This window comes from Trachypithecus francoisi, unplaced genomic scaffold (assembly GCF_009764315.1).
Source record: "Trachypithecus francoisi isolate TF-2019V2 unplaced genomic scaffold, Tfra_2.0 Lachesis_group10, whole genome shotgun sequence".
Lineage (NCBI taxonomy): Eukaryota > Metazoa > Chordata > Mammalia > Primates > Cercopithecidae > Trachypithecus > Trachypithecus francoisi.
The window spans coordinates 31,123,222-31,147,478 of NW_022681455.1; the positions used below are offsets into that span (position 1 = coordinate 31,123,222).

The 24,257-nt window shown below is 52.0% G+C and overlaps 2 protein-coding genes and 1 pseudogene across 15 annotated transcripts; 2 read left to right on the forward strand and 1 right to left on the reverse strand.

Annotated features, from left to right (window-relative positions):
• Window positions 1–4: 4 nt before the first annotated feature.
• On the forward strand, window positions 5–834 carry LOC117088517 (annotated as a pseudogene).
• A 1,516-nt stretch (window positions 835–2,350) lies between these two features.
• CCHCR1 (coiled-coil alpha-helical rod protein 1) lies at window positions 2,351–17,928 on the reverse strand. Of its 13 annotated transcripts, none has more exons than XM_033219593.1 (18): window positions 17,824–17,928; window positions 16,683–16,749; window positions 16,391–16,496; window positions 14,452–14,755; window positions 11,221–11,384; window positions 10,987–11,122; window positions 10,717–10,827; window positions 10,325–10,474; window positions 8,937–9,104; window positions 8,725–8,831; window positions 6,377–6,489; window positions 6,128–6,173; window positions 5,845–5,981; window positions 5,564–5,752; window positions 5,366–5,467; window positions 3,182–3,333; window positions 2,878–3,049; window positions 2,351–2,628 (listed from the first exon to the last, which is right to left on the reverse strand). In XM_033219593.1, exons 2-18 carry the CDS (start codon window positions 16,696–16,698, stop codon window positions 2,504–2,506), a joined length of 2,298 nt encoding a protein of 765 aa, XP_033075484.1. In that variant the 5' UTR covers window positions 16,699–16,749; window positions 17,824–17,928; the 3' UTR covers window positions 2,351–2,503. The 13 variants fall into 13 exon arrangements, with proteins under 13 accessions (XP_033075484.1, XP_033075477.1, XP_033075482.1 ...); XM_033219586.1 differs by having other exon boundaries at window positions 16,391–16,604; XM_033219591.1 differs by having other exon boundaries at window positions 2,878–3,007; window positions 8,937–9,047; window positions 16,391–16,604; window positions 16,683–16,815; window positions 17,824–17,903.
• A 43-nt stretch (window positions 17,929–17,971) lies between these two features.
• TCF19 (transcription factor 19) lies at window positions 17,972–23,438 on the forward strand. 2 transcript variants are annotated; one of them, XM_033219654.1, is made up of 4 exons: window positions 18,003–18,382; window positions 18,801–19,368; window positions 21,115–21,673; window positions 22,136–23,438. In XM_033219654.1, the coding sequence occupies exons 2-4, from the start codon at window positions 19,131–19,133 to the stop codon at window positions 22,374–22,376; spliced, it is 1,038 nt and encodes a 345-aa protein (XP_033075545.1). In that variant the 5' UTR covers window positions 18,003–18,382; window positions 18,801–19,130; the 3' UTR covers window positions 22,377–23,438. The 2 variants fall into 2 exon arrangements, with proteins under 2 accessions (XP_033075544.1, XP_033075545.1); XM_033219653.1 differs by having other exon boundaries at window positions 17,972–19,368.
• The last annotated feature ends 819 nt before the right edge of the window (window positions 23,439–24,257 follow it).

Sequence of the window (24,257 nt, forward strand, 5' to 3'; positions counted from 1 at the left end):
TGCAATGGCGTGATCTCGTCTGTTCCCTCCAGGGCTCATGAAGGAAAGAAACCTTCGTTATTCTCCTCCACCATCCACAGCCCATCCCCCTGCAAGCCCCTCCATGCCCTGTCCAAACCCAGCCCATCATCCTGAGCCACCATCTCCCTCAAGCCTTTCCAACACCCTTCCAAGTGGCCCCCTTGCTCCCACTCTTTATCCCTCCCCTTCACACAAAATCTGTCCTCCACCTGCAAAGGAGGTCTTAAAATATACATCAGGTGGGCCTGGCATGGCGGCTCGTGCCTGTAATCCCAGCACTTTGGGAGGCAGAGGTGGGCGGATCACCTGAGGTTGGAAGTTCAAGACCAGCCTGACCAACATGGAGAAACCCCGTCTCTACTAAAAATACAAAAATATTAGCCAGGCATGGTGGCAAATACCTGTAATCCCAGTTACCCAAGAGGCTGAGGCAGGAGAATCACTTGAACCCAGGAGGCAGAGGTTGCGGTGAGCTGAGATCACACCATTGCACTCTAGCCTGAGCAACAAGAGTGAAACTCCGTATCAAAAAAAAAAATGTATTATATCAGGCCAGGCGTGGTGGCTCATGCCAGCACTTTGGGAGGCTGACACAGAAGGACTACTTGAGCTCAGGAGTTGTGTGCGCTGCTTCACCTGCAGCAAGACTGTGTTGGCAACACGTGGGAGGCCTACCTGGGGCTGCTGCAGGCCAAGTACACTGATGGGGACGCCCTGGGCCTGAAGCAGTACAGCTGCTGCTGCATGCTGCTGGCCCACGTGGACCTGATCCAGAAGCTGCTCAATCATGACCTCCTGGGGAAGTGACCTTGCTGGACCCACCCACCTGCCGTGCTGACCATGGGGAGTCACTGTCTTGCCCTGAGTTCACTAAACTGAGATGTCAGGGTCCCAGGAACAATCGCTGACCATAGTGTGTGGATGTGTGTACCTCACTCTGGAAGGGACCATCCAGTAAGTCTTTCAGGAAAAAAAATGTACACCAAATCATGTTGCATCTTCCCTTTGGGGAGTGAGGACAGGTTCTCGCTCTCAGGCTGGGGTGCAGTGGTGCGATCACAGCTCACTGTAGCCTTAACCTCTTGGGCTCAAACAATCCTCCCAACTCAGCCTCTGGAGTAACTAGGACCATGGGTGCATGCCACCATGCCCTCCAATGTTTTTTATTTTATTTTTTCAGACAGTCTCGCTCTGTCGCCCAGGCTGGAGTGCAGTGGTGCAATCTTGGCTCACTGCAACTTCCACCTCCCAGTTCAAGCAATTCTCCTGCCTCAGCTTTCCGAGTAGCTGGGACTACAGGCACCTGCCACCGCACCTGGCTAATTTTTTGTATTTTTAGTGAAGACTGGGTTTCACCGTGTTAGCCAGGATGGTCTCGATCTCCTGACCTTGTGATCCACCCACCTCGGCCTCCCAAAGTGGTGGGATTATAGGTGTGAACCACCACGCCCGGCCTTTTATTCTTTATATAGATGGGGTCTCCCTATGTTGGCTAGTCTCTAACCCCTGGCCTCAAGCGATCCGCTCACCTCGGCCTCCCAAAAAAGTGCTGGGATTCAGCTACTCCAGAGGCTGAGGCAGGAGAATTGCTTGAACCTGGGAGGTGGAGGTTGCAGTGAGCCGAGACTGTGCCACTGCACTCCAGCCTGGTAACAAGAGCAAAACTGTCTCAAAAAAAAAAGTGCTGGGATTACAGGCAGGAGCCACAGCATCTGGCTCTCTTCCCTGTTTTTTGTTTTTCTTTTTTTTGATACTGAGTCTTGCTGTCACCCAGATGTAGAGTAAAATCCAAACTTGGTCACATCTTGGCCTCGAAGCAGCGTCCTTGACCATTCTCTACAGAGCCCTCCTGGCCTCCACAGGAGCCCACTTCAGGCAGGCCTCAGCACAAGGTCCCTTGCTCAGAGGCCTCTCCCCAGAGTCAGTTTCTATCACATAATTGTACTATACTTTCTCTTCAAGCACTTGTTTGAAATGATCTTGTTCATCTGTTTAGGTCGTCTGTCCTCTCTCTCCCACTAGGATGTAGGCTCTCAGGGCCCAGGTGGCCCCCAGGCTAATACAGTGCCTGGCTCTGACATTCCTGTTGAATGAGTGAATGTTTTATCTTCCCCATTCCTAGCATTTATCATCTTCCAGAAGAAAAGAGTTTTAAAAGTTGAGAATAAAGAAAAGCAGGAGCTTCCCAAACATTTCCAAAGCTGCCTAGAAAAAGGATTTGAAAAGGTATCACCCAGAGAGAGCTATGGGTGGGACCACTTCCCACATCTCCAAGAGAGATGGCTGCAGGGAGAATTCCCAGATTCCCAGAGATAACATTTCCAAACAATGGCTCCTACGACGGTCTTTATTTAGAGCAGAATTTAGACTCAGCTGGTGTCCCCCAGGGTGACCCTGGGAGGGGGAAGGGCTCCTCTGTCCCCACCCACTTCTCCAGGATCCTCCCAGCCCCCAGGCTGGCTTTCCCTGGGCTCTCAGCTGCTTAGCTGCTCATCTGGGGATTGGAGCTGGAGCATCTGTCAAGGTTGTCTCCTTGACAAACAGCTTCCTCTTTGGAAATCGCTTCACTCAAGCCCTGCAGGTCATCGAGCAGGACAGAGAGGGACCCTGGGAAGGAAGATAGCAGGAGATGAGCACCAGACAAGGGGAGGTGCTCGTGGTTACAGAGGAAACAGAGCTGACACAGGAAATGAGGACTGGGAGAGAGGAGGCTCTTTGGTCCAAGCTGGGCATCGCTAAAAGAGGCTAAGGGCCTCGCAGGATCACAGAGAACACCACTCATCACGCAAGAGTCTGGAGAGGAGATTGCTGAAGTGCACCCATTTGCCCCTTGTCCCTTTGTGCTTGGCCCAAGACCTTTTATGGATTCCCTGGTGGGTACTGCTGCTGCTACAGGTACGGATGCTGAACACTCTGGAGGCCTGGGGCTGGACACCACAGATTTCTTCTTATCCAGTAGGGAAGGAAGAACTGCCCACAGTCGCTGCTGCTTGTAACGGGAGAGGAGACCCTCCTGCTGCAAGGTGGCCTGGGAAGGAGAGGGTTAAACGCCACCTAGCCCGGGTAGAACCTCCCTCACCATCCTCTTTCCACACCTCTAGCCCAGGAACCAGCCCAGGATGGGCCCTAGTGTCTGCCTGTCTGCCGTCCTGTCTCCTACCAGCATGAGGTTCTTATCCCTCTCCAGCTCCTGCAGGCGCCAGGCCAGTCGCTGCCCCTCCTCCTTCCGGGCCTCCTCCTGCAGACGCCTGAGTTCCTGGCTCCGCTCCTTTTCCTGGGCGGCTCTGCGCTGAATCTGGCGCAAGGAGACCACTACAGAGAGGCCAAGGCACAGGGGAGGCAGGTGTGGGTCAGGCCAGAGGCAGCCAGGCACCATGAAGACAGGAACAAACGCTGGGTCACCAACTCTGTGGCTTGTGGGGGCTGTTCTGCTCTATGGATCTGTCTCCTCTGTACAGTTGGAGGGGTGGGCTGATGCTCTAGGAGCCTAGGAATCTGAACCTAAGTATCTTCCTCATCCCTGAACCATCCTGGAGTTGCGCAGGGGAAATCTGAATATGAACTGAGTTAGATTTTGTGCAATTAGTGCTCCTTGTCTTAAAGTGTGATGATTGCAGCTATATAGGAGAATTTACTGGCTTTGGGAGATGCAGGTGAACAACTTACGTTTACAACTTACTTACGTTTACAACTTACTTAAATGGTCAGGCGCGGTGGCTCACGCCTATAATCCCAGCACCTTGGGAGGCCGAGGCAGGTGGATTACAGGTCAAGAGATCGAGACCATCCTGGCCAACATGGTGAAACCCCGTCTCTACTAAAAATATAAAACTTAGCTGGGTGTGGTGGTGGGCGCCTGTAATCCCAGCTACTCAGGAGGCTGAGCCAGGAGAATGACTTGAACCCGGGAGGCAGAGGTTACAGTGAGCAAAGATCATGCCACTGCACTCCAGCCTGGTGACAGAGGAAGGCTCTGTCTCAAAAAAAAAAAAAAATTAAATGATTACAACTTAAAGTGATTCAAAAGATGTACAAATATGCGTGTACACAGAGAAGAGACCAAATGTGGCAAATGTTAACTGCTATATTTAGAGAAGATATATTCATTATACAATTCTTTTTTAGACACACGGTCTTTCTCTATTGCCCACGCTGGAGTGCAGTGGCACAGTCTCGGCTCACTGCAGCCTCCACCTCCCAAGTTCATGTGATCTTCCCACATCAGCCTCCCAAGTAAGCTCAGGCTACAGGTGCCCACCGCCATGCCTGGCTAATTTTTGTAATTTTTTTTTTTTTTTTTTTAGAGATGGGAGTCTATGTTGCCCAGGCTGATCTTGAACTCCTAGGCTCAAGCAATCCTCCTGCCTTGGTCTCCCAAAGTGCTGGGATTACATGTGTGAGCCACCGCGCCGGCCACAATTCTTTTAACTTCTTTAGGTGTGTGAAATTGTTGCTAGGGGGTAATTGCTGGTGTTAGACATCTGGAAGGTGGTGGCCTCTGTGAAGGGGTATGACAGGAAGGGGTACAGGAGGGTCCTGAGCTGGTCATATGCTCTTTATTTTTTTTGAGACTGAGTTTTGCTCTCCAGGCTGGAGTGCTATGGTGTGATCTCAGCTCACTGCAACCTCTGCCGCCCGGGTTCAAGCCATTCCCCTGCCTCAGTCTCCCAAGTAGCTGGGCTTACAGGCACACACCACCACACCCAGCTAATTTTTGTAATTTTAGTAGAGATGGGGTTTCACTGTGTTGGCCAGGCTGGTCTCAAACTTCTGACCTCAGGTGATACACCTGCCTTGGCCTCCCAAAGTGCTGGGATTACAGGCGTGAGCCACCGCGCCCGGTCATATGCTGTTTCTTTTTTTTTTTTTTTTGAGGCGGAGTCTCGCTCTGTCACCTGGACTGGAGTGCAGTGGCCAGATCTCAGCTCACTGCAAGCTCCGCCTCCCGGGTTTACGCCATTCTCCTGCCTCAGCCTCCCGAGTAGCTGGGACTACAGGCGCCCGCCACCTTGCCCGGCTAATTTTTGTATTTTTTGTAGAGATGGGGTTTCACCGTGTTAGCCAGGATGGTCTCGATCTCCTGACCTCGTGATCCGGCCGTCTCGGCCTCCCAAAGTGCTGGGATTACAGGCTTGAGCCACCGCGCCCGGCCTCATATGCTGTTTCTTAACCTGGTGCTGGCTACATGGGTGTGTTCATGAAGTGAGAAATCATCTGTGCTATTCATGGATACCTTCATTACTTCCTGTAATGAAGCTTTGAAAAACTTTGAGGGGAAAATAATAACCTATGTCTTAACACTTCCTTCTTCCTGGAAGGCCCTATCCACGTTGGCAAGGCTCACCGGCCTTGGCATGCTCCCTCCGAGCCTCGTTCAGCCTCCTCTCTGTGTCTGAGAGTTGCTCCCGCAGCCGAGTTTCCACTTCAGTCACCTTCTCTTGCAGGGCTGGGGTGAAAGTGCAGATGGGGCGTATCAGCAGGAGCTTTGATTTGCAATTCCCACGCCACCGTCCAAGGGAAGCACCCCTTTCCCTCTCGACACCTTGCCTGTAGAGGTCCTGCTGCTGGGTCAGCTCCTGCCGCAGACTGGCAGCCTCCTCTGTGCTCTCCTGCTGGCCCTGGCGTGCCACCTCCAGCTGCAGCCCCAAGCTAGCCAGGGACTCCTGGGTCTGCTGCAGTTCCTGCTCCAGCTGCTGAGCCACCTTGCTCAGCTGCTGCCGCTCTGCCTCCCCTAAAAGGAGGGGGTGCTGGGTCAGGCCTCTCCTAGCACCCTAGACACCGGGTCTTTCCTCATCCTCTCCACCCCCTGGCAACCAGGTGTACCTTGTTCCCGAGCCCGGCCCACCTCCTGCTGAATGAGGCGGGCACTCAGCTGCAGTTCTGCATCCAGGCGGTTCCGTTCTTCCCGCAGCTGCTGCAACTCAAGGCTCACGTCTGTGACTGGTGGTGGTAGGGGACAGCTGGGACGGGGAAGAGAAACAGAGTCAGGAGAAATCACCCAGCTGCCTGACCCCAAAGCCCCCATCCCGCCTCAGTTCTCATGGTTTTGGGGGTCCCAGTAGCCAATACCCTAAAGCCCATCCACCTCAAAGTGCCCAAACTTCACCTCTCCTGGCGCAGCTGAGCAAGGGCAAGCTTTCGAGCAGTCAGGCCTGGGAGGGAAAAGGCAGGGAGAAAAAGAGATGAAGTTTGCATGGGAGAAAGTGGGGGACAGGGAGTAAGGGAAAAAGAGATGCAAGGGCTGGTGAAAGGAGGAAGGTGAAAGGATGTGGGATCACAGAGAGCTGGGTCAGGAAGAAGAAAGTCCGAGCTGGTGAGGCAGGGGCAGGACGTGGCTCGCAGTTGCCCTACGCACCCTGAATGGTGTGGACCTTGCGGACAGCATAGCTGAGTCGGTTGTTGAGGCTGGGAAGCCGGGCAGCAGCCTCTTCCACCTTAGCCATGGTGCTCTCGAGCCAGATCTGAGAGCTGGAGAGGGCACAGGTCATTGACCCTCCACGCCTCCCCTCATTCCCAAAGGACTTGCTGTGCCTAGTATAGACAACTCCCTCTAATCCTGTCCTGTTATACAAGTAAAGAACGCACAGCTTCCATCAATTATCTAAAGGGCCCTTGCCCCAAGAATCCATTAAATGACTATCTTTTAAAGCAACCTGTTAAGCTTATTTCTCACAACCTGTGTTTCGCTCACTATTGTGCATCAAAGAGTAAAGTTATCCTCTCTGGCCAGAGGCTTCTGCCTGTAATCCCAGCACTTTGGGAGGCCGAGGCGGGTGGATCACCTGAAGTCAGGAATTGGAGACCAGCCTGGCCAACATGGTGAAACTCTGTCTCCACTAAAAACACAAAAATTAGCCGGGCATGGTGGCTTATGCCTGTAATCCTAGCTACTCCGGAGGCTGAGGTACGAGAATCACTTGAACCTAGGAGGTGAAGGTTGCAGTGAGCCAAGATTGTGCCCCTGCTCTCAAGCCTGGGCAACAGAGTGAGACTCTATCTCAAAAAAACAAAACAAAATAAAGTTATCCTCTCCAAGCCCAGGACTGTTGATTTAGCACCAATGACGGGCAGACCCACGTGCTTTGCCAGCTGGCTGTGCCAAAAGTAGGACCAACCTGGATCATGAAAACTGAGCAGCTTAAACAGGCCCCAGGAGGAGGCCAAGGAGTGTCTAGGGCCTGCTTGGGGTTTCCTCAGGAGAGTCCAGGTCTGCACCCACAGAAAAACACATGATGATGAAGGCTTGCAGCTGCATCCCCAGCAGCACAGCAAAGTTCACTTTGATCTGGAAATTGTTCAAGTAGATGCTTCCAACACCTACTGCAGCTCGTATTAAAGTCTCCAATTACCTAGAGACAATCTAATAAACCCAGCAACAATCCGAGTTTGGACTGCTTTAAGCCTGGAGGACTTTTGGCAATGCATCATTACACAGACCATTTCTGTGCTCGCCTGGTACCAAAGTCAAAGCCTGTCCGAAGCACATCTTTCTGTTCTCCTGGAGGTAGGGGACACACGCAATGGATTGAACCTAGGTGGTAGGTCATCATAACTAGTTTAATTCCATGCAAGTGTGAAATGTTTCATAATTTTTTAAGCTGAATTAGTCCCCAAGGTACAAATCCAAGAGAAGGAAGTGGTGGGCAAGGACTCATCCTGCATCTTAATTTCGCTAAACCAAAAATTATCTTTCTCTAAATTAACCCATCAAGAAGAGCCTCATGATAACAATAAACATTTACAAGCCAGACACTGTGCTAAGAACTACCTGCCTTGGGTATCTCAATGTCCAAGGCTGAGGGGAAGTCATCGCCAGCACAAAGAAGCTTTGCTGTTTCCTTAGAAGTTTTTCCGAAGGTCGTAGAACAATTGTTGGTAATGAAACAACTAGGAAGTTGGTATGAGAGACAAAGGCTGGCAATTGATTTAGAAGGAAACTAACTGGCTTACATTTTAGATGGAATAGTAAGCAAGTAAGTATATAGCTTTAAATAAACAGACTAGGCCGGGCGTGGTGGCTCACACCCGTAATTCCAGCACTTTGGGAGGGTGAGGGGGGTGGCTCACCTGAGGTCAGGAGTTCAAGCCAACATGGTGAAATCCTGTCTCTACTGAAAATACAAAAACTAGCTGGGCGTGGTGGCGGATGCCTGTAATCCCAGCTACTCAGGAGGCTGAGGCAGGAGAATCACTTGAACCAGGGAAGTGAGGTTGAAGTGAGCCAAGACTGCACCACTACACTCCAGCCTGGGTGACACAGACTGCGTCTCAAAATAAATAAATAAATAAAAAGACTAAATTTTTCTCCAGTGAAACAGAGAATGCCTGTAAAGTTTCAGACAAGGAAAGGACGATGAAGTGTCTACACTCTCCATCCTTGAACAATGCTGCAAGTGAAGATCCTCCCCGGTGCTCTATTTAGCTCAAGCCATTACTAGGCTGAACTGCAGGAGGAAGCAAGGCCTCATCTCCAGCCCAACATGCAGTGGGGAGTTCATGACAAGCAATCAGGTGTGAATGCAGAGGGGGCTGCCGCAGAAGAGAAACGAACACAGGAACATTGATAGGGCTAAATTTGCCCAGTCCTGTAGCCTCCAGTGGCCAGCTTTCCAGCCACTCTTGCCTGAGGCTCCTCAGCAACAAGGTGCCCAGGAAGCGAAGGTGGCAGAAACACTACTCCACCAGCCCCTCCATCCCTGATACCTGCTGACGGCACTGACCACAAGCCTCAGCTGCTCCTCGGCTGAGGTTGTCTGCTGCTGCCACCGGCGCCTGGCCTCCTGAGCACGGCTCAGCTCCAACTGCAGGCCCTGGGGAGGATGCAGCAAAGGACAGGGGCTCTCCCTAAGTCCTGGCTGAAGCCCTGGACCAGGGCTCCCTTGCCCTCCCCGCGTCTCTACTAGGCTGACACCAACCCTGGAACCCATCCGCTCCACCTCCACCTCTGCGGCTTTGTCCTGCAGGGATCGCTGCAGAATGGCCTGCTCCTGGCTCTGGGCTGTTACTTGTTCCTGGAGTGAGGTCACCTGGGGGAGGAGATGGAGCTGGGCAGGGGCCTCTAGAGCTAAAAGCTGAGGGAGGCACCAGAAGCAAAGTGGCAGGTGCAGAGAATGTCATGCAGGGGCCAGGCGTGGTGGCTCACACCTGGAATCCCAACACTTTGGGAGGCCGAGGCAAATCGCTTGAGGTCAGGAGTTCAAGACCAGCCTGGCCAACATGGTGAAACCCTGTCTGTACTAAAAATACAAAAATCAACTGAGCATGGTGGCATGTGCCTGTAATCCCAGTTACTTGGGAGGCTGAGGCAGGAGAATCACTTGAACCCAGGAGACAGAGGTTGCAGTGAGCCAAGATCACGCCACTGTACTCCAGCCTGGGTGACAGAGCGAGACTCCTTCTGAAAAAGAGAAAGAAAAAGAACCAATGGTATGCAGGGTGACAGAAGCTTAGGTTCCTGAGAATAGAATGTGAGTCCCATGTTCCTTCCATGTTCCACGTTCCATGTGCCCACTTGAACATGGGAATAGCCCTTGACCCACCCCACAGGACCCACCAACTGACCAAGCCATCCTCCTCAGATGCTGTCACCTCCTCAGAGAGGCTGTTCCTGACCATCCTACCTGAGGCTGACCCACACCCCCAGTTTCTCTGTCACATTATCTTTTCAATCTTTCTTGCTACTTTCTTTTTTTTTTTGAGACAGGATCTCGCTTTGTCACCCAGGCTAGAGTGCAGTGGTGGGATCACAGCTCACTGGGGCCTCGACCTACCAGGCTCAGGTGATCCTCCCACCTCAGCCTCCAGAGTAGCTAGGACTACAGGAATGAGCCATATGCCTGGCTAATTTTCTGTATTTTTAGTAGAGACTGGATTGCACATGTTGCCCAGGCTGGTATCGAACTCCTGACCTCAAGTGATCCACCTGCATCGGTCTCCCAGACTGCTGGCATTTTACTTGGCTGGGCATGGTGGCTCATACCGGTAATCCCATCACTTTGGGAGGCTGAGGCAGGTGAATCATCTGAGGTCAGGAGTTTGAGACCAGTGTTGGCACTACAGGCATGAGCCACTGCACCCAGCTTGAATCTTTCTATACAGCACATATAATTACTCAACATTATCTGTTTACTTGCGTGTTCTGTTGTCCCTGCTCTAGAATGCAAGCTCCACATTTTGGTTTTGTTCAGGGCTGTGTGCCCAGCATGTGGCAATCACTCAATAAACACTGGTTGAATGGATGCCACTCCTATGGAAGGAGCAAGGTGCTGGGAGGGAATACCGGGAGAAAAGAGAGTGCAGTGACCTGTCCCTTCAGGTGCTTAACAGAGTCGCTGTGTTCCAGCTCCTGGGCCTTTAGCTGCACCATGAGGGCAAACACCTTCTCCCGCCAGCGGTTCAGCAGGGACTGGCACTTCCTGGTAAACTCAGGCTCCAGGGAATCTGAAGGTTGAACCTGAGGGAGAAGGAGCGGGAGGCAAGTGTGGGCTCCTGGGGGAGGAGAGGAAGGAGGTGGCATCTTTGTTTCTCCTCTGTCCTGCCCGGGCAACATGAGCTATAGCAGGAGGAGTTCACAGGAAGAAAGAGATCCAAGCAGGTTCTGGGGCACATCGAACCCTCCCATCCACAGGGAGGAGGGTGGGGGACAGTAGGTGTAGGATGCGGCCGAGGGTGAGGGATCTGGGGGTCGGGCCATACCTTCCTGGTCAGCTCCTCCTCCTGCAGGGCGAGGATGTGCGTGAGGCTCTGCACCCGCACCTGCAGCAGCTCCACGGTGGCGTGCAGGCCATCCCGGTCCTCCTGCAAGTGCTGCGGGTGGAGAGAAGCAGCCCTTCTGTAGGGCCTCCATGCCGCCTCAGGTACCACTTTCTTTCCTGAGGGCTGTGCTCTACACGCTCCTCCAAGGGCCACACTTGCCCCCCAACCTGATCCCCAAGTCCCCACACAGATGCACTCCTGCACACTCACCTGCATGTTTTCCAGAAACTTCTGTCGCTCCAGTTCCCATGTCTGGCTGTGGACCTCAGGGGGGACTTGTTCCCCAACATATTTTCTTAGATTCTCAACCAGGGTCACCTGAGCCTCCAAGTCTTCCTGGGTCTTGCTAGGGTTGGGGTGGGAATGGGACAGCCATCAGTGGGGCACCCTGCAGACCCACCACATCACCAACTGCCGGGCCCCCGTCGGCATCCGCCCACCTACCTCAGCTGCTTCCGAAGCAGCTCGGCCTCCCTCCGAGCCTCGGCCAGCTCCTTGGCTTCCCCTGCTCTCCTGGTTTCCAGACTACTCAAAGACTTCTCCAAGCCCTCGGCCTTGCTGGTCAAACTGGAAAGAGCCTCCTGGTGAGCCTGTGTCAAAGAGGACAGCTGCGGAAAGAAGAGGGGGCTCAGCAGGGGCTCGACCCCACATGGAGGCCTTCCTTGTTCCCTTCACTCCCACTTTCTGTGACCTTAGAGAATGACCAAACCAATCACCCAGTTGCGCATAGCAAACGGAGAGCTGGTAACTCACTCTCTGCAGTTGCCCCACAACCCATCGGGAGTTCTTGTCCGATCTCCCCCAAAACATATCTTCACCTCTCTCTGTCTCCGTCTCCACTGCCACCAACCCAAGGTAAGCTACCCTCATCTTTTGCCTGGGCAACAGTGACCATCTCCTAACTAGTCTTTACAAACCCTCGGTGGCTTCTCACAGCATTCACAGCAAAACCCAGGCATCTCTCCACACCTGCAGGCCGGGGGGCCCGGCCTCTGCCTGCCTCCTGAGTTCACCCTGGAGGCTCTCCCCACGCTCCCCGCTCCAGCCACAGGGAGTCTGCTGAGAACCAGCCAGCGGCCCCTCCTTGCTCCACAGACCCCAGGTGATAGCCCCTCCTCAGGGTGGCTTCGCTGGGCCTAATAACCCCACCACCCTACTCTGCCCCATCACCTGCTCACGTCCTCCCGAGCACTTAGCACTGACCATATCTTGTTTATGTGTATGTGTTACTATCTGTCAGACCACACCGGAAGGAAAGCTCCAGGAAAGGAGGAATTTTGTGTCTTTTGCTCATGGCACCTCAAAGGGTTGCAAGGGTGTCAGAGCCACCAACAGTCATGGGATGGACTGGGAAGGAGGGCAAAGTGGCCACCCAGCTTCCTGGTCTGCCTCCTCTAGCCCTGTCTCCATACAACAATAAAGTTAATTTGGGGGATATAAATGACAAAACTTTTTAGACATAAATACAAATCTAATCATGTCATTTCCCTGCCTAAAACCTTTCAACAGTTGCTTATCTCTTAAAAAAACAATTTTGTTTTCTTTTTGTTATTTTGGAGATGAAGTTTCACTTTGTTGCTCAGACTAAGTGCAATGGCACGATCTCAGCTCACTGCAAATGCTGCCTCCCAGGTTCAAGCGATTCTCCTGCCTCACCCTCCCAAGTAGCTGAGATTACAGGCATGAGCCACCACGCCCAGCTAATTTTTGTACTTTTAGTAGAGATGAGGTTTCACCATGTTGGCAGGGCTGGTCTCGAACTCCTGACCTCAAGTGATCCACCCGCCTCAGCTTCCCAAAGTGCTGGGATTACACATGTGAGCAACCATGCCCAGCCCTAATTTATTTAATAAAATAGAGATGGGGGCTCACTTTGTTGCCCAGGCTGGTCTCAAACTCCTGGGCTCAAGTGATCCTTCCGCCTTAACCTCCCACAGTGCTAGGATTACAAGTATGAGCCACCGCGCCCAGCCTGTTCATTGCTCTTAAGGGAAAGTATCAAGTTCTGAAGTGGCCAAGGCCTTGTGCCCTGGGTCCTGTGCTCTGCAGCACACTCAGCGCCCCTGATCTCTGTGCTCCAGCCTTCTGGCCTCCGCCTGTCCCCGCCTCCACCGGTTGTCCTGGCGAGTGTCCTCCAGCAACCATTGGGCCTCACACGCCTATTCACTGGCCAACTCCTATTCAACACAAATGGTAGCTTGTTGTTTTTTTTTAGTCTCGCTCTGCTGCCCAGGCTGGAGTGTGGTGATCTCAGCTCACTGTAACCTCTGTCTCCCAGGTTCAAGCAATTCTCCTGCCTCAGCCTCCCAAGAAGCTGGGGCATTACAGGCGCCCACCGCCATACCCGGCTAATTTCTGTATTTTTTGTAGAGACTGGGTTTCTTCATGTTGGCCAGGCTGGTCTTGAACTCCTGGCCTCAAGTGATCCTGCACACCTCAGCCTCCCAAAATGCTGGGACTACAGGCATGAGCCACTGTGCCCAGCCTAGCTTCTTGTTTCTAAGTTTCTTTCATGAATCTCCTTTGCCCACTTTCTGACTGGATTGCTGGTGTTTCCCTTACCAATTTCTAGGCACACATTTTATATTAGGGATATTACCCTTTTCTTGTGATCTGAGCTATAAATACAGCTTTTTTTTTTTTTTTTCTCCTGCCATTCCTAATGTTCATGTTATAAAGTCAATGGATCAATCTTTTCCTTTGCAGCTTCTAGATTTTGAATTTTGACTCACAGGTAGAAAGGCCTTGCCCACTACAAGGTTATAAAGGATTTCTCCCTTGTTTTCTCCCAGTTCCTTTTTTATTTTATTTTTTGAGACTGAGTCTTGCTCTGTTGCCCAGGCTGGAGTGCAATGGCACGATTTTGGCTCACTGCAACCTCCACCTCCCAGGCTCAAGTGATTCTCCTGCCTCGGCCTCCTGAGTAGCTGGGATTACAGGTGTGCACCACCATGCCTGGTGAATTTTTGTATTTTTAGTAGAGATGGGGTTTCACCATGTTGGCCAGGCTGGTCTTGAACTCCTGACCTTGTGATCCACCTGCTTCAGCCTCCCAAAATGTTGGGATTATAGGCGTGAGCCACTGTGCCCGGCCCTGTGGTTTCTTTCCTTGACATGTCAATTGGTTACAGTGGCCTTCCCTGAACCCCAGACTAAGTTAGTGCTCTCTAGTCCTTCGCCTTCAAGGCACTCCTCCTGATTGGAATTAATTATGATTAAATTAAAAGTGGATGTGTGTATCCCCCATGAGGCTGTCAGTTCCATCCATGAAGGCAGGATTCAGGCTAATTTGGTCACTGAGTCTCAGAGATGGCAAAGAGTAAGCACACCATAGCCCTCTTATATCCACCTTCCTCACTGCCCTCCACAATACCCCCGATGAATTGGTACCCAGAGTAAAGCAGGGAAGGAAACTACTTCCTACTAGAAAAGGAAGCAGGGCTTCAAGTCGTGGGAGGCCACCTGAGTCTTGGGGGAAAAGTGCAACCTGAATTAAGATCAAAATACCCAAATTCTCCATCTTTCTAGGTCATGTGTGTTTCTTTTCACCAAAGGTCTCATCACTCCACTACTCACTACTCATGGACGGTCTTTTCTGCAATACCTGTTCTTTGCTTGGAAGCTACTGCCCAGCTCTCCGTTATGAATTTAAATCCTTCCCACCCCTGCATTCACCTGCTCTTGGTGCAGCCTCTGAACCTCTTCCAGCTCGCGCTGGCTCCCCTCTTCCAAGTTCTTCCGGACGACCTCAGCCCCAGCCAAAGCAGCACGCAGGCCCTCAGCCTCAGCTCGGCCGGCCTTCTCCGCCTGTGCCAGAGCCTCCAGCTCCATGGCCTGGGCCTCTAGCCTCATCTTCTGCTGCAGTGAGGTCTCCCGCAGGAGCCGGACCTCCTCCTCCAGCCGCCGCAGTTCTTGCAACTGCCGAGCGATCACCTCAGCCTGCTGGCTCAGGGCCTGTGACCCCTCCAGCTCCCAGGACCTTCAAAGACAGGTTAGTGCAGGTGAGACTTGTCTCCAGTGCTGGAAGGATAGTTGAGGGCGTAAACATAGCCAGAAGGAAAAGAGGACCTCTCTGCCCCGGTGTGGGGAGGTGAAGGGGGTGCTGAAGCTGGGGTATGGGGATGTCTGCATCAACATCATCATCATTCATCAAAGCCCTATTGAGCATGTTAAGTCCAGTGCCTGGACTCACCGGACCTAAAGTCTGGCTGAGATCATAGAGCATGATCTCCCCAGAGAGAGCTACATACAGGCAGATTCAACATCAAATGTGTATATCATTAGGCCACACATTCTTTTTGTTTTTTGGTGTTTTTTTGTCTTATTTATTTTTTATTTTTAGGCCACACATTTTAAGTGGAAAGGTTGGAAGAACAGAGACTTCTCAATTCTGATTTAAGGGCAAGAAGTTTGAGGGAGGAATGGGCATAGAGAGAGCTGAGCTTCCAGTATCAACATGGTGAGGCCAGGTGCTAGTTAAAATGCATTTATTGAGTGTTAGGTATACTTTATGAGGAGTCTGAGAGAACAGTACATAAGTAACATAGTGCCAGCCTTTGGAGACATTGTCTACCAATATCATGTGAAGTTTAATCCAGCTTGGAACATGGCTCCTGAGGCAGCTGTCTCTCTGACACCCAGGACCACAGGAGATTGTTGTTGTTTTTAGAGACAAGGTATCACTGTGTCACCCAGGCCTCAATGCAGTGGCTGGATCATAGGTCATTGCAGCCTTGAACTCCTGAGCTCAAGCGATCCTACCACCTTAGCCTCCCGAGTAGCTGGGACTACAAATGCATGTCACCACAGCCAGCTAATTATTTTCTGCGGAGACGAAGTCTCGCTTTGTTGCCCAGGCTGGTCTTGAACTTCTGGGCTCAAGTGATCCTCCTGCCTCAGCTCCCAAAGTGCTAGGAGTATAGGTGTGAGCCACCGTACCTGGCCTTTTCTTTATTTTATTTCTTTATTTATTTTTAAGTATCAGGGATCTGTAGGCTAGGGAAATTAAGTGACTTGCCAAATATCCTCTAGCTGGTAGCCAAACTAGAAATAGAGTCTCTGTCTCCTGACACCCAGTCTAGTACTCCTTCTTCTTCATGCTGCTGCTTCTAATGTAATCCTACTCTGGAGCAAAATGGCAGAATGATATCCCAGTACATCTGGGAAAGCACATGAAACAACAAGAATAAGAATGTTTACAGACAATACGACAGCATGGCCAGCTCCCATAGCATGTCCTCTGTAAAGGCTTTCTTCCATCAGAATGAACCCACACTGCCACAGTGCTGGGTCTCTACTTCTAGTTTGCACTTCTTCATCTTGCCTCATACTATGCTTTACCATCAGTTGATGGTCAATCTATCTCCCCTCTTAGGATTTTAGATTCCTTATTAATTACAAATTTAAGTCAGGATTTGTCTTATTCATTATTGTTATCCTCATCCCTAGCACCTAGCACACTGCTTTATTATCTAGGCACTGTAGGAACTAATAATTGCTTACATAAAAATGAGTACGTTCTGGAAACTAGGGCCGAAATAGGTAAGGAGTTTATTCCAGTGAAGAAGGGTCACTAGCAAGCCAGCCTGAGAAAACGGCGAGGATGGATCCCTACCTGCCTCTCCGCCCTGGCTCCTGCCTGTCATTGGAAACATCCTGTTCCCACATGGTCACTTGAGGTCTCTGGGTGTCTAGTCGCCTCTCTGAGACATCTCGATGGCCTGGGGGTTGGACCAGGGGACTGTCTGAGAGCCAGGTGGGAGCCATTCTCCGCAGAGTTGAAAGGGGCCGAGCTTGAAAATGGGAGGGAGGAATCAGCCCAGTGGAACCTGAAGAATTATAAAACCAAAGATGGTCAGTTTCCCAGGCAGAGACAACCACCACTCCCCTTGTCTGGTCCCACTGACCTGAAGGTGGAAACATCTCCACATTATTTGAAGCCTCTAGATTCTGTCTCCAGCCATTTATGTTCCCCTGGACAATAGGATAAACAAAGACACTCCAATTCAATTTTCAGGCCACCTTCCAAAGAGAAAGCCTCTACAATAACAAAGTCATAATCCTTGAATTACAGCCAGGTCCACCCGATGCTCAGCTCTTTTCCTACTTCCCCAAAGAAGTAGGAGATACCCCAAATTCACTTGCTTGTCTCAACCTGGTTCCTCATGGAACCCAGGCAACTAACTATCAAGTGGAGAGAATTTACTGAAAAAGACAGACCGAGAGGGGCTCTGAGGCTTTACTCATACTTTCAGGATTCTGGGCAGTGCCTTTACCCTCCTCCTTAAGTTTCTATGGTCCCTGCTGCCCCTGGCCAGAGGTGAGAAAGGAGGTACACAGTGCAGGGGTCTTGAGCGCCATCTCCAGAGTTCTCTCCATGGCTCAGCAAGGCCTGGGGGAATCCCATCCAGACACCACCAGGCCATGACTTGGGTCCTTCCGTATTAAAGTGCTGGCCCAAGGCCTGGCTCCAGCTGAATGTGGCCACATGCAGGGCTAGACCCTTCCCAAGACCTTGGGAATCCAAGCAGCCTAGATCCCCAGGCAGAAAAGTCAGCGTCCTGACATCTCATCCAAATCTTTCCTGCGGCTGTCCTCTCAGCTTCTCTCTACTATCCCCTCAGCTTCCATGCCTGCCGCCCGCCTCCTCTTTCTCGAGTCCTAACACATAGTGGGCACTTTAAGACCTTCCTCCCACCCTCATTAATCTATTTTTTACCCGAATCTGGGATCCCTACTCCCGTCCCTTTTTACATCCTAATCTACTTTTTTCTGAAGGAATTGTTCTGGTCCTCAACCTCACCCCCATCTCTCAATAGTCTGCTCTCGCCCCCTGCACGCTAGCCGGCTCTGCTCTCTCCCCACTGCTCCCCTAGATACCCGAGGCTTCACCCAGTTGGCCCCTGAACTCTAAGGCTGTTCTGATCTCCTCATCTGTCCCTTCACCTGGCCCCTGTTCCCCCTTCCTCTTTGGACCCCTTGAACCCTCCCAGCACCCCCGCTCAGCCCCTTCCCGCCCCCAACCGACTCTTCCCGAACGTCACTTACCCACCGCGAGAACCCCTACTGCGCCTTGACCGCACCCCCTACGCCTCGCTCCCGGCCCCGCCTCTGCCTCGGCCTCTGACCGCGCCTGCGCAAGGCGGGCGCCCTGAGGTCCTATTTCACGGGGTAGGGAGGAGGAAAGGTGAACGCAGGCGCAGTGGCGTCTAAATCTGGGCCCACTGAATGTGTCGACGCATCTCCGCGCCCAGGCGGCTCCTCCCCACTGCGGGAACCCGGGAAAACTTGTGAACTAATCAGAAAAAGCGGAAGGCGGGAGATCTTGGGGAACCGTCCAATGGCGTGGAAGAGAGCAAATGAGCTGGCCAATCAGAAACGGCACGGGGGGCGGGCTCGCTCGGCGCGAAGTTCGGGCCCGGGAATTCCGAAGGAGGGGTAGGCGCTGCCCGCGCGCCGAGGCCGCGCCCCTCCTGGCCCCGGCTTCCTGGCTGTCAAACAGCTGCAGCAGTATCGGCTCCGGCCGAGGAGCCCAGGGGGTCCCGGGACCCGCCGCACAGGCCGGCACTTTTTGAAGAGGAGGCTACTCGGAGACTGCACCGCGCTGGTAGATCCGAAACGGGGCTGGGGCCGAGAGGGAAAAGGCCGGGTATGCCTTGCGTGATCGCGGGGACCCCTTTCTGTTTTTATCCCACCTAGAGAAGCCAGGAAGTAGGGGTTTAGGTCCAATTTGTTGGAGTACTTAAGGACTCGTTTGCATTTCCTTTTGGGGATGACAGTAGATTCATTGCCCTCGGAGGTTCAAACTAGTTATGAGTGAGGGATTGGCCAGAAGATCGGGGCGCAGGCAAGCAGGAGTGCTCTATTAGGATAAGCAGGTTTGACAGGAAGAAGCTGCTCTTCTCCAAATTACACAGAGGTGATGTGTTCGTACTGCACGTAGACGTGTGTATAACAGAACCTCCCCCGCGCGCCCCGCCACACCGACACACACAGGAGCTGCCTAAAGTATCCTTGCCTTGCAGATTGGAGGCTCCCCAAATATTTTACGACCTGAGGATCTAGCTCAAGTGAGGTGCCACAGGACGTGTTCCTGAGTTTGCATTGCACGGAGACCTTCCTGGAATTTTTCATTTGCAAGTCGGCTTAACAACCAATTTTGCATTGAGTCCTAGGCTGCTTGCACTCTGAATTTGGACTATTCACGTAGTGTGCTCAAAGTTGAAACTGCACACAGCACAACTCAAGGTTGCATCAGACTGGGAAGCGAACTTAAGCCAGCGGTGCGTGGCCCAGGAGTGGGAAAGGAAATGGATGCCTAAAGTGGAAGAGGTGGTGCAAAGGGGGCACCGCCCATGCTGCCCTGCTTCCAACTGCTGCGCATAGGGGGCGGCAGGGGCGGTGATCTCTACACCTTCCACCCCCCCGCCGGGGCTGGCTGCACCTATCGCTTGGGCCACAGGGCTGACCTGTGTGATGTGGCTCTGCGGCCCCAGCAGGAGCCTGGCCTCATCTCTGGGATCCACGCCGAACTGCACGCCGAGCCCCGGGGTGATGATTGGAGGGTCAGCCTGGAAGACCACAGCAGCCAAGGTGAGCAGTAAGCAGGGCAGCTTTGCCCCTGGGTGGTTGAAGTTCCAGGCTGGAATGAGGAAGGTCTCCACAAGACCTGCTGCCTGCCTCCCATACTCCCATCAGATTGGATGGATGGTAACGGTCCAGACCTTCATTTTCCCACCAGAAGTATGCACAGTCAGAAGCTCTCTGCCAGACCGACCCTTGTTGGTCCCGTTTAGCTCATACAGGACTTGGGGTATCATCAGAAAGATGTCACAGAGGGGATGTTTAGAGGCCAAGTTTAGACTTGATTCAGTTTCCAGCTTTGCTGAGGCACTCTGTTCCTGGGTTAGGGCAGTTCTATGTTGAATAATGTTTTTAGTAATCTGGGCATGTGTCTTTCTCCCTGACTTGAGGGAGTTAGCCTCAGAAAGCCTAGATTCACATTTGAGTTCTGCCACTGGCCCCTGGCAAAACCTCTTCCTCTTGGTAAAGTCAGTTGTAGGAGTGTTGTGGTTATTAGACTATGGTAGCCAACATTCATCTAGTGCTTACCGTTATGAACCAGGCACTATTTTAAGTGTATTGAATGTAAGTGGCACTAATATTATCCTCATTTACAGTAAAGGAAAATGAGGCACAAAGAGATTAAGGAACTTGTCCAGGGCTGGGCATGGTGGCTCACACCTGTAATCCAGCACTTTGGGAGGCTAAAGCAGGTGGATCACTTGAGCTCAGGAATTCGAGACCAGCCTGGGCAACATGGTGAAAACCTGTCTCTACCAAAAAATTAATTAATTTTTTAAAAAAGGCCGGATGCGGGGGCTCACGCCTGTAATCCCAGCACTTAGGGATCCCGAGGTGGGAGGATCACAAGGTCAGGAGTTCGAGACCAGCCTTACCAACATGGTAAAACCCCATCTCTACTGAAAAAAGAATACAAAAATTAGCCAGGTGTGGTGGCATGCGCCTGTAACCCCAGCTACTCAGGAGGCTGGGGCAGGAGAATCACTTGAACCCAGGAGGTAGAGGTTGCAGTGAGCTGAGATCGTGCTACTGCACTCCAGCTTGGGCGACAGAGTGAGACTCCGTCTCAAAAAAACAAAACAAACAAAAAGCTTGCCCAGGGTCACATAGCTGGTAAGTGGTAGAGCTAGAATCTGAATGAGCTGGAGCTGGAGCTGGGGGAGAGTGAGCATGTTTGAAAATTGGACCTTAGGACAGGGCACGGTGGCTCACGCCTGTAATCCCAGCGTTTTGGGAGGCTGAGGCAGGCAGATCATGAGGTCAGGAGTACGAGACCAGACTAACCAACATGGTAAAACCATGTCTCTGCTAAAAATAAAAAAATTAGCCAGATGTGGTGGCACGTGCCTATAATCCCAGCTACTCAGGAGGCTAAGGCAGGAGAATCGCTTGAACCTGGGAGGCGGAGTGCAGTGAGCTGAGATTGCGCTACTGCACTCCAGCGTGGGCAATAGAGCAAGACTCCATCTCAAAAAAAAAAAAAAAAGAAAAGAAAAGAAAGAAAATTGGACCTTAGGAGAGTGAGGGCAGGGATCCTTTGTAGGAAAGCACAAGAAACACCGACTTGTTCCCAGCTGACAAGGAGTGTACTGCCTGGTACCTGTCACCTGCTGAGGGGTTTAGGATGTGAGGGAGAATCTGATAGCAGTTTCATGTTCTTCCCCAGAAACCAGGCAGAGCCAGATTTCTGCACTCCTGACTCTGGTCATTTCTGTTCTTGTCCTCCGTATTTGCCTGGTGCCCCACCATCAACAGGTACTTTGGTCAATAATGTCCGACTCCCAAGAGGTCACAGGCTGGAATTGAGTGATGGAGACCTCCTGACCTTTGGCCCTGAAGGGCCGCCAGGAACCAGCCCCTCGGAGTTCTACTTCATGTTCCAACAAGTACGAGTCAAGCCTCAGGACTTTGCTGCCATTACCATCCCACGATCTAGGCGAGAAGCCCGGGCTGGGGCTGGTTTCCGGCCTATGCTGCCCTCCCAGGGGGCTCCACAGCGGCCTCTCAGCACCCTCTCCCCTGCCCCCAAGGCCACACTGATCCTGAACTCCATCGGCAGCCTCAGCAAGCTCCGGCCCCAGCCCCTCACCTTCTCCCCTAGTTGGGGCGGACCAAGGAGCCTGCCTGTTCCCACCCCACCTGGGGAAGTGGGGGCCACCCCTTCTGCTCCACCCCCACGCAATCGGAGGAAATCTGTCCACCGAGTATTGGCGGAACTGGATGATGAGAGTCAGCCTTCTGAGAGCCCGCCACCGGTCCTTACGGAGCCCAGGAAGAAACTCCGTGTAGACAAAGCCCCACTGACTCCCACTGGGTAAGTAGAGTCCTCACTTGGCCCTCTCAGTGTTTTACTGCCTTTTGATTCCTTGTATCCCTAGGCTGTGAGGAGGTTCCCCTGCTTGGGGGACGGGCACGGGAGGTGGAATAGATGGAATGGCAAGACCTGGGTTCGCTCTGATAGGAAAAGAAAATTATGTGCAGGAGAAAATGAGAGGTGGGTGGGGTAGTGCTTATAAAACAACTGGAGTGGGCATGTCCTGCTTTACATTCATATGGCTTTAACCCCATTCTTCTAGTGCCTAAGGATGGGGAACTTCCAGGCTCACACTAGAGGTTTTTAGGCCCACCCTATGTGTTTTTAAGGACAGAGTCCAGGCTCACCTTAGTCCTCAGACCACTGTGCCTCTGTGGCCTCACCCTATGACCAGCCATAGGGTGGCAAGGTCTAGGCCTTCTACAGGTTTCCAGTAACCCTTGTGTCTGTCACTTCCTTCAGAAATCGACGCGGCCGTCCTCGGAAGTACCCAGTGAGCGCCCCCATGGCTCCCCCTGCAGTTGGGGGCGGGGAGCCCTGTGCAGCTCCTTGTTGCTGCCTGCCCCAGGAAGAGACAGTGGCCTGGGTTCAGTGTGATGGCTGTGACGTCTGGTTCCATGTGGCCTGTGTTGGCTGCAGCATCCAGGCTGCCAGGGAGGCCGACTTCCGATGCCCAGGGTGCCGAGCTGGCATCCAGACCTAAGGTCCACCACCAAGGCACCATCGGACACACCTGCCCATGAGTAGACACAGCAGCGAGCAAATGGGTCTGCTAAATGCCCCCTTCCCTTCCCTCCCCAGGAGGGAATGACTACAGGGAAGAAGGGTGGATTGATGTGGACTCCTTCAGGGCCCTGGTGACCAAGCTGATAGAAGAGATGGTTTCCTGCCAAAGATATTGCCACCTCCAGAAAATTGCCAGTGAGCTGGAAGTTCCCACTATTACAAGCTATAAGGCCATGTTGCCATGGACACCAGAATATCTGTAGTCAGAGCACCTATCAGTTGCAAAAGCCATGCCTGCAACTGATGGAAAATGTAAGAGGGAGTTCTTAAGGTTCTTGGTGGCATTCTGGGAAAACCTAGGGCCTGTCCCCAAAACTTCCCTACTCTGTGGCTAGTCCTGCTGCCGACCAAATCGTAGTGACCTGGCTTTTCAGAGCTTTGCTTTTATTTCTAAGTCAAGGACAAGCAGCTTCATTCACTCCTGGGTATTTACTCTTGTGGGTCTGTGATATATTCCTTGCTTTCCAGGGAGAATGTACTTGGCAAGGTCTGGAGAACTAATTCAGAATCTTAGGAAAAGGAGAGGAGAGATGGAAATACAACCTGCTTACTGGAAAGGTGCAAATATATGGGTTGAGCTGGAGGTAGGAATACAGATAATTAAAGTTTCTAGTTTAAGGGAAAACAGATCTATTGGCATTTAAATAAGGTAACCGGGATTTGGTTAAGTTCACAAAGATAGAAGATTTATTTACAGGCTTCACCCATACCATCAGGAGAAGAGAAAGCCTGGTAAACCAGCTATAGCAGTTTACCAGTGATGGCTGCGACACAGCTCCGCTCCACGGTTGGACACAGCAGAGGGCAACTGGGCTGGCCTGTTCCAGTGGGAATCAAACTGCTTAACCCACACATGGTACATGTGATTTTCTTTTGTGAGCCTTACACCAAGCCAAGCTATTGTCAAAGCATCATTTCAGTAGAAATAAAGCCTTATCTTGACCTGTTCTATTACAACCTGCCACATCCACCCTTTCCTACGTAGATTTAGTGAGCCCAAGTTTTTTTACACGGAGGAAATGACTCTGGGGCAAAGACCCCTAATGAACTAGTGGCAGAGCCAGGAATAAAACTTTAGTATCTAATGAGTTACTTATGGGCGGAGTATGCAAAAACCTTAAGTGGGAACCAAAGTTATCAAGAAAGCACAAAGTATTAATAGAAGTTTCTGGGCCGGGCGCGGTGGCTCAAGCCTGTAATCCCAGCACTTTGGGAGGCCGAGACGGGCGGATCACGAGGTCAGGAGATCGAGACCATCCTGGCTAACACGGTGAAACCCCGTCTCTACTAAAAATACAAAAAAAAAACTAGCCGGGCGAGGTGGCGGGCGCCTGTAGTCCCAGCTACTCCGGAGGCTGAGACAGGAGAATGGCGTAAACCCGGGAGGCGGAGCTTGCAGTGAGCCGAGATCCGGCCACTGCACTCCAGCCTGGGTGGCAGAGCAAGACTCCGTCTCAAAAAAAAAAAAAAAAAAAGAAGTTTCTGGTTGGGGTGATTTAGGTACAACAGAAATAAGACGGTTTCTAAGTATAAAGCCATTTAAGAATTCCAGAGTAGGGTGGGGAAAGCAAAAAGCCAGCTCTGAACAGGTAACAGCTACATGGTGACTGATTCTATGAGCAAAAGCTCGTGTCACAGGCTAAGAGGGCCCTGTACAAATAAACTTGGCTGCAATCCCAGCTCTCCCTCTGACATTGCGTGACCTTAAGGAGTTTCAATGGCACCTTGGTTTCAGGTTCACTTGGGTATGAATGAGCATTGGATATTCCCATCCCCACCTCCGTAACTGAAGGAGGAC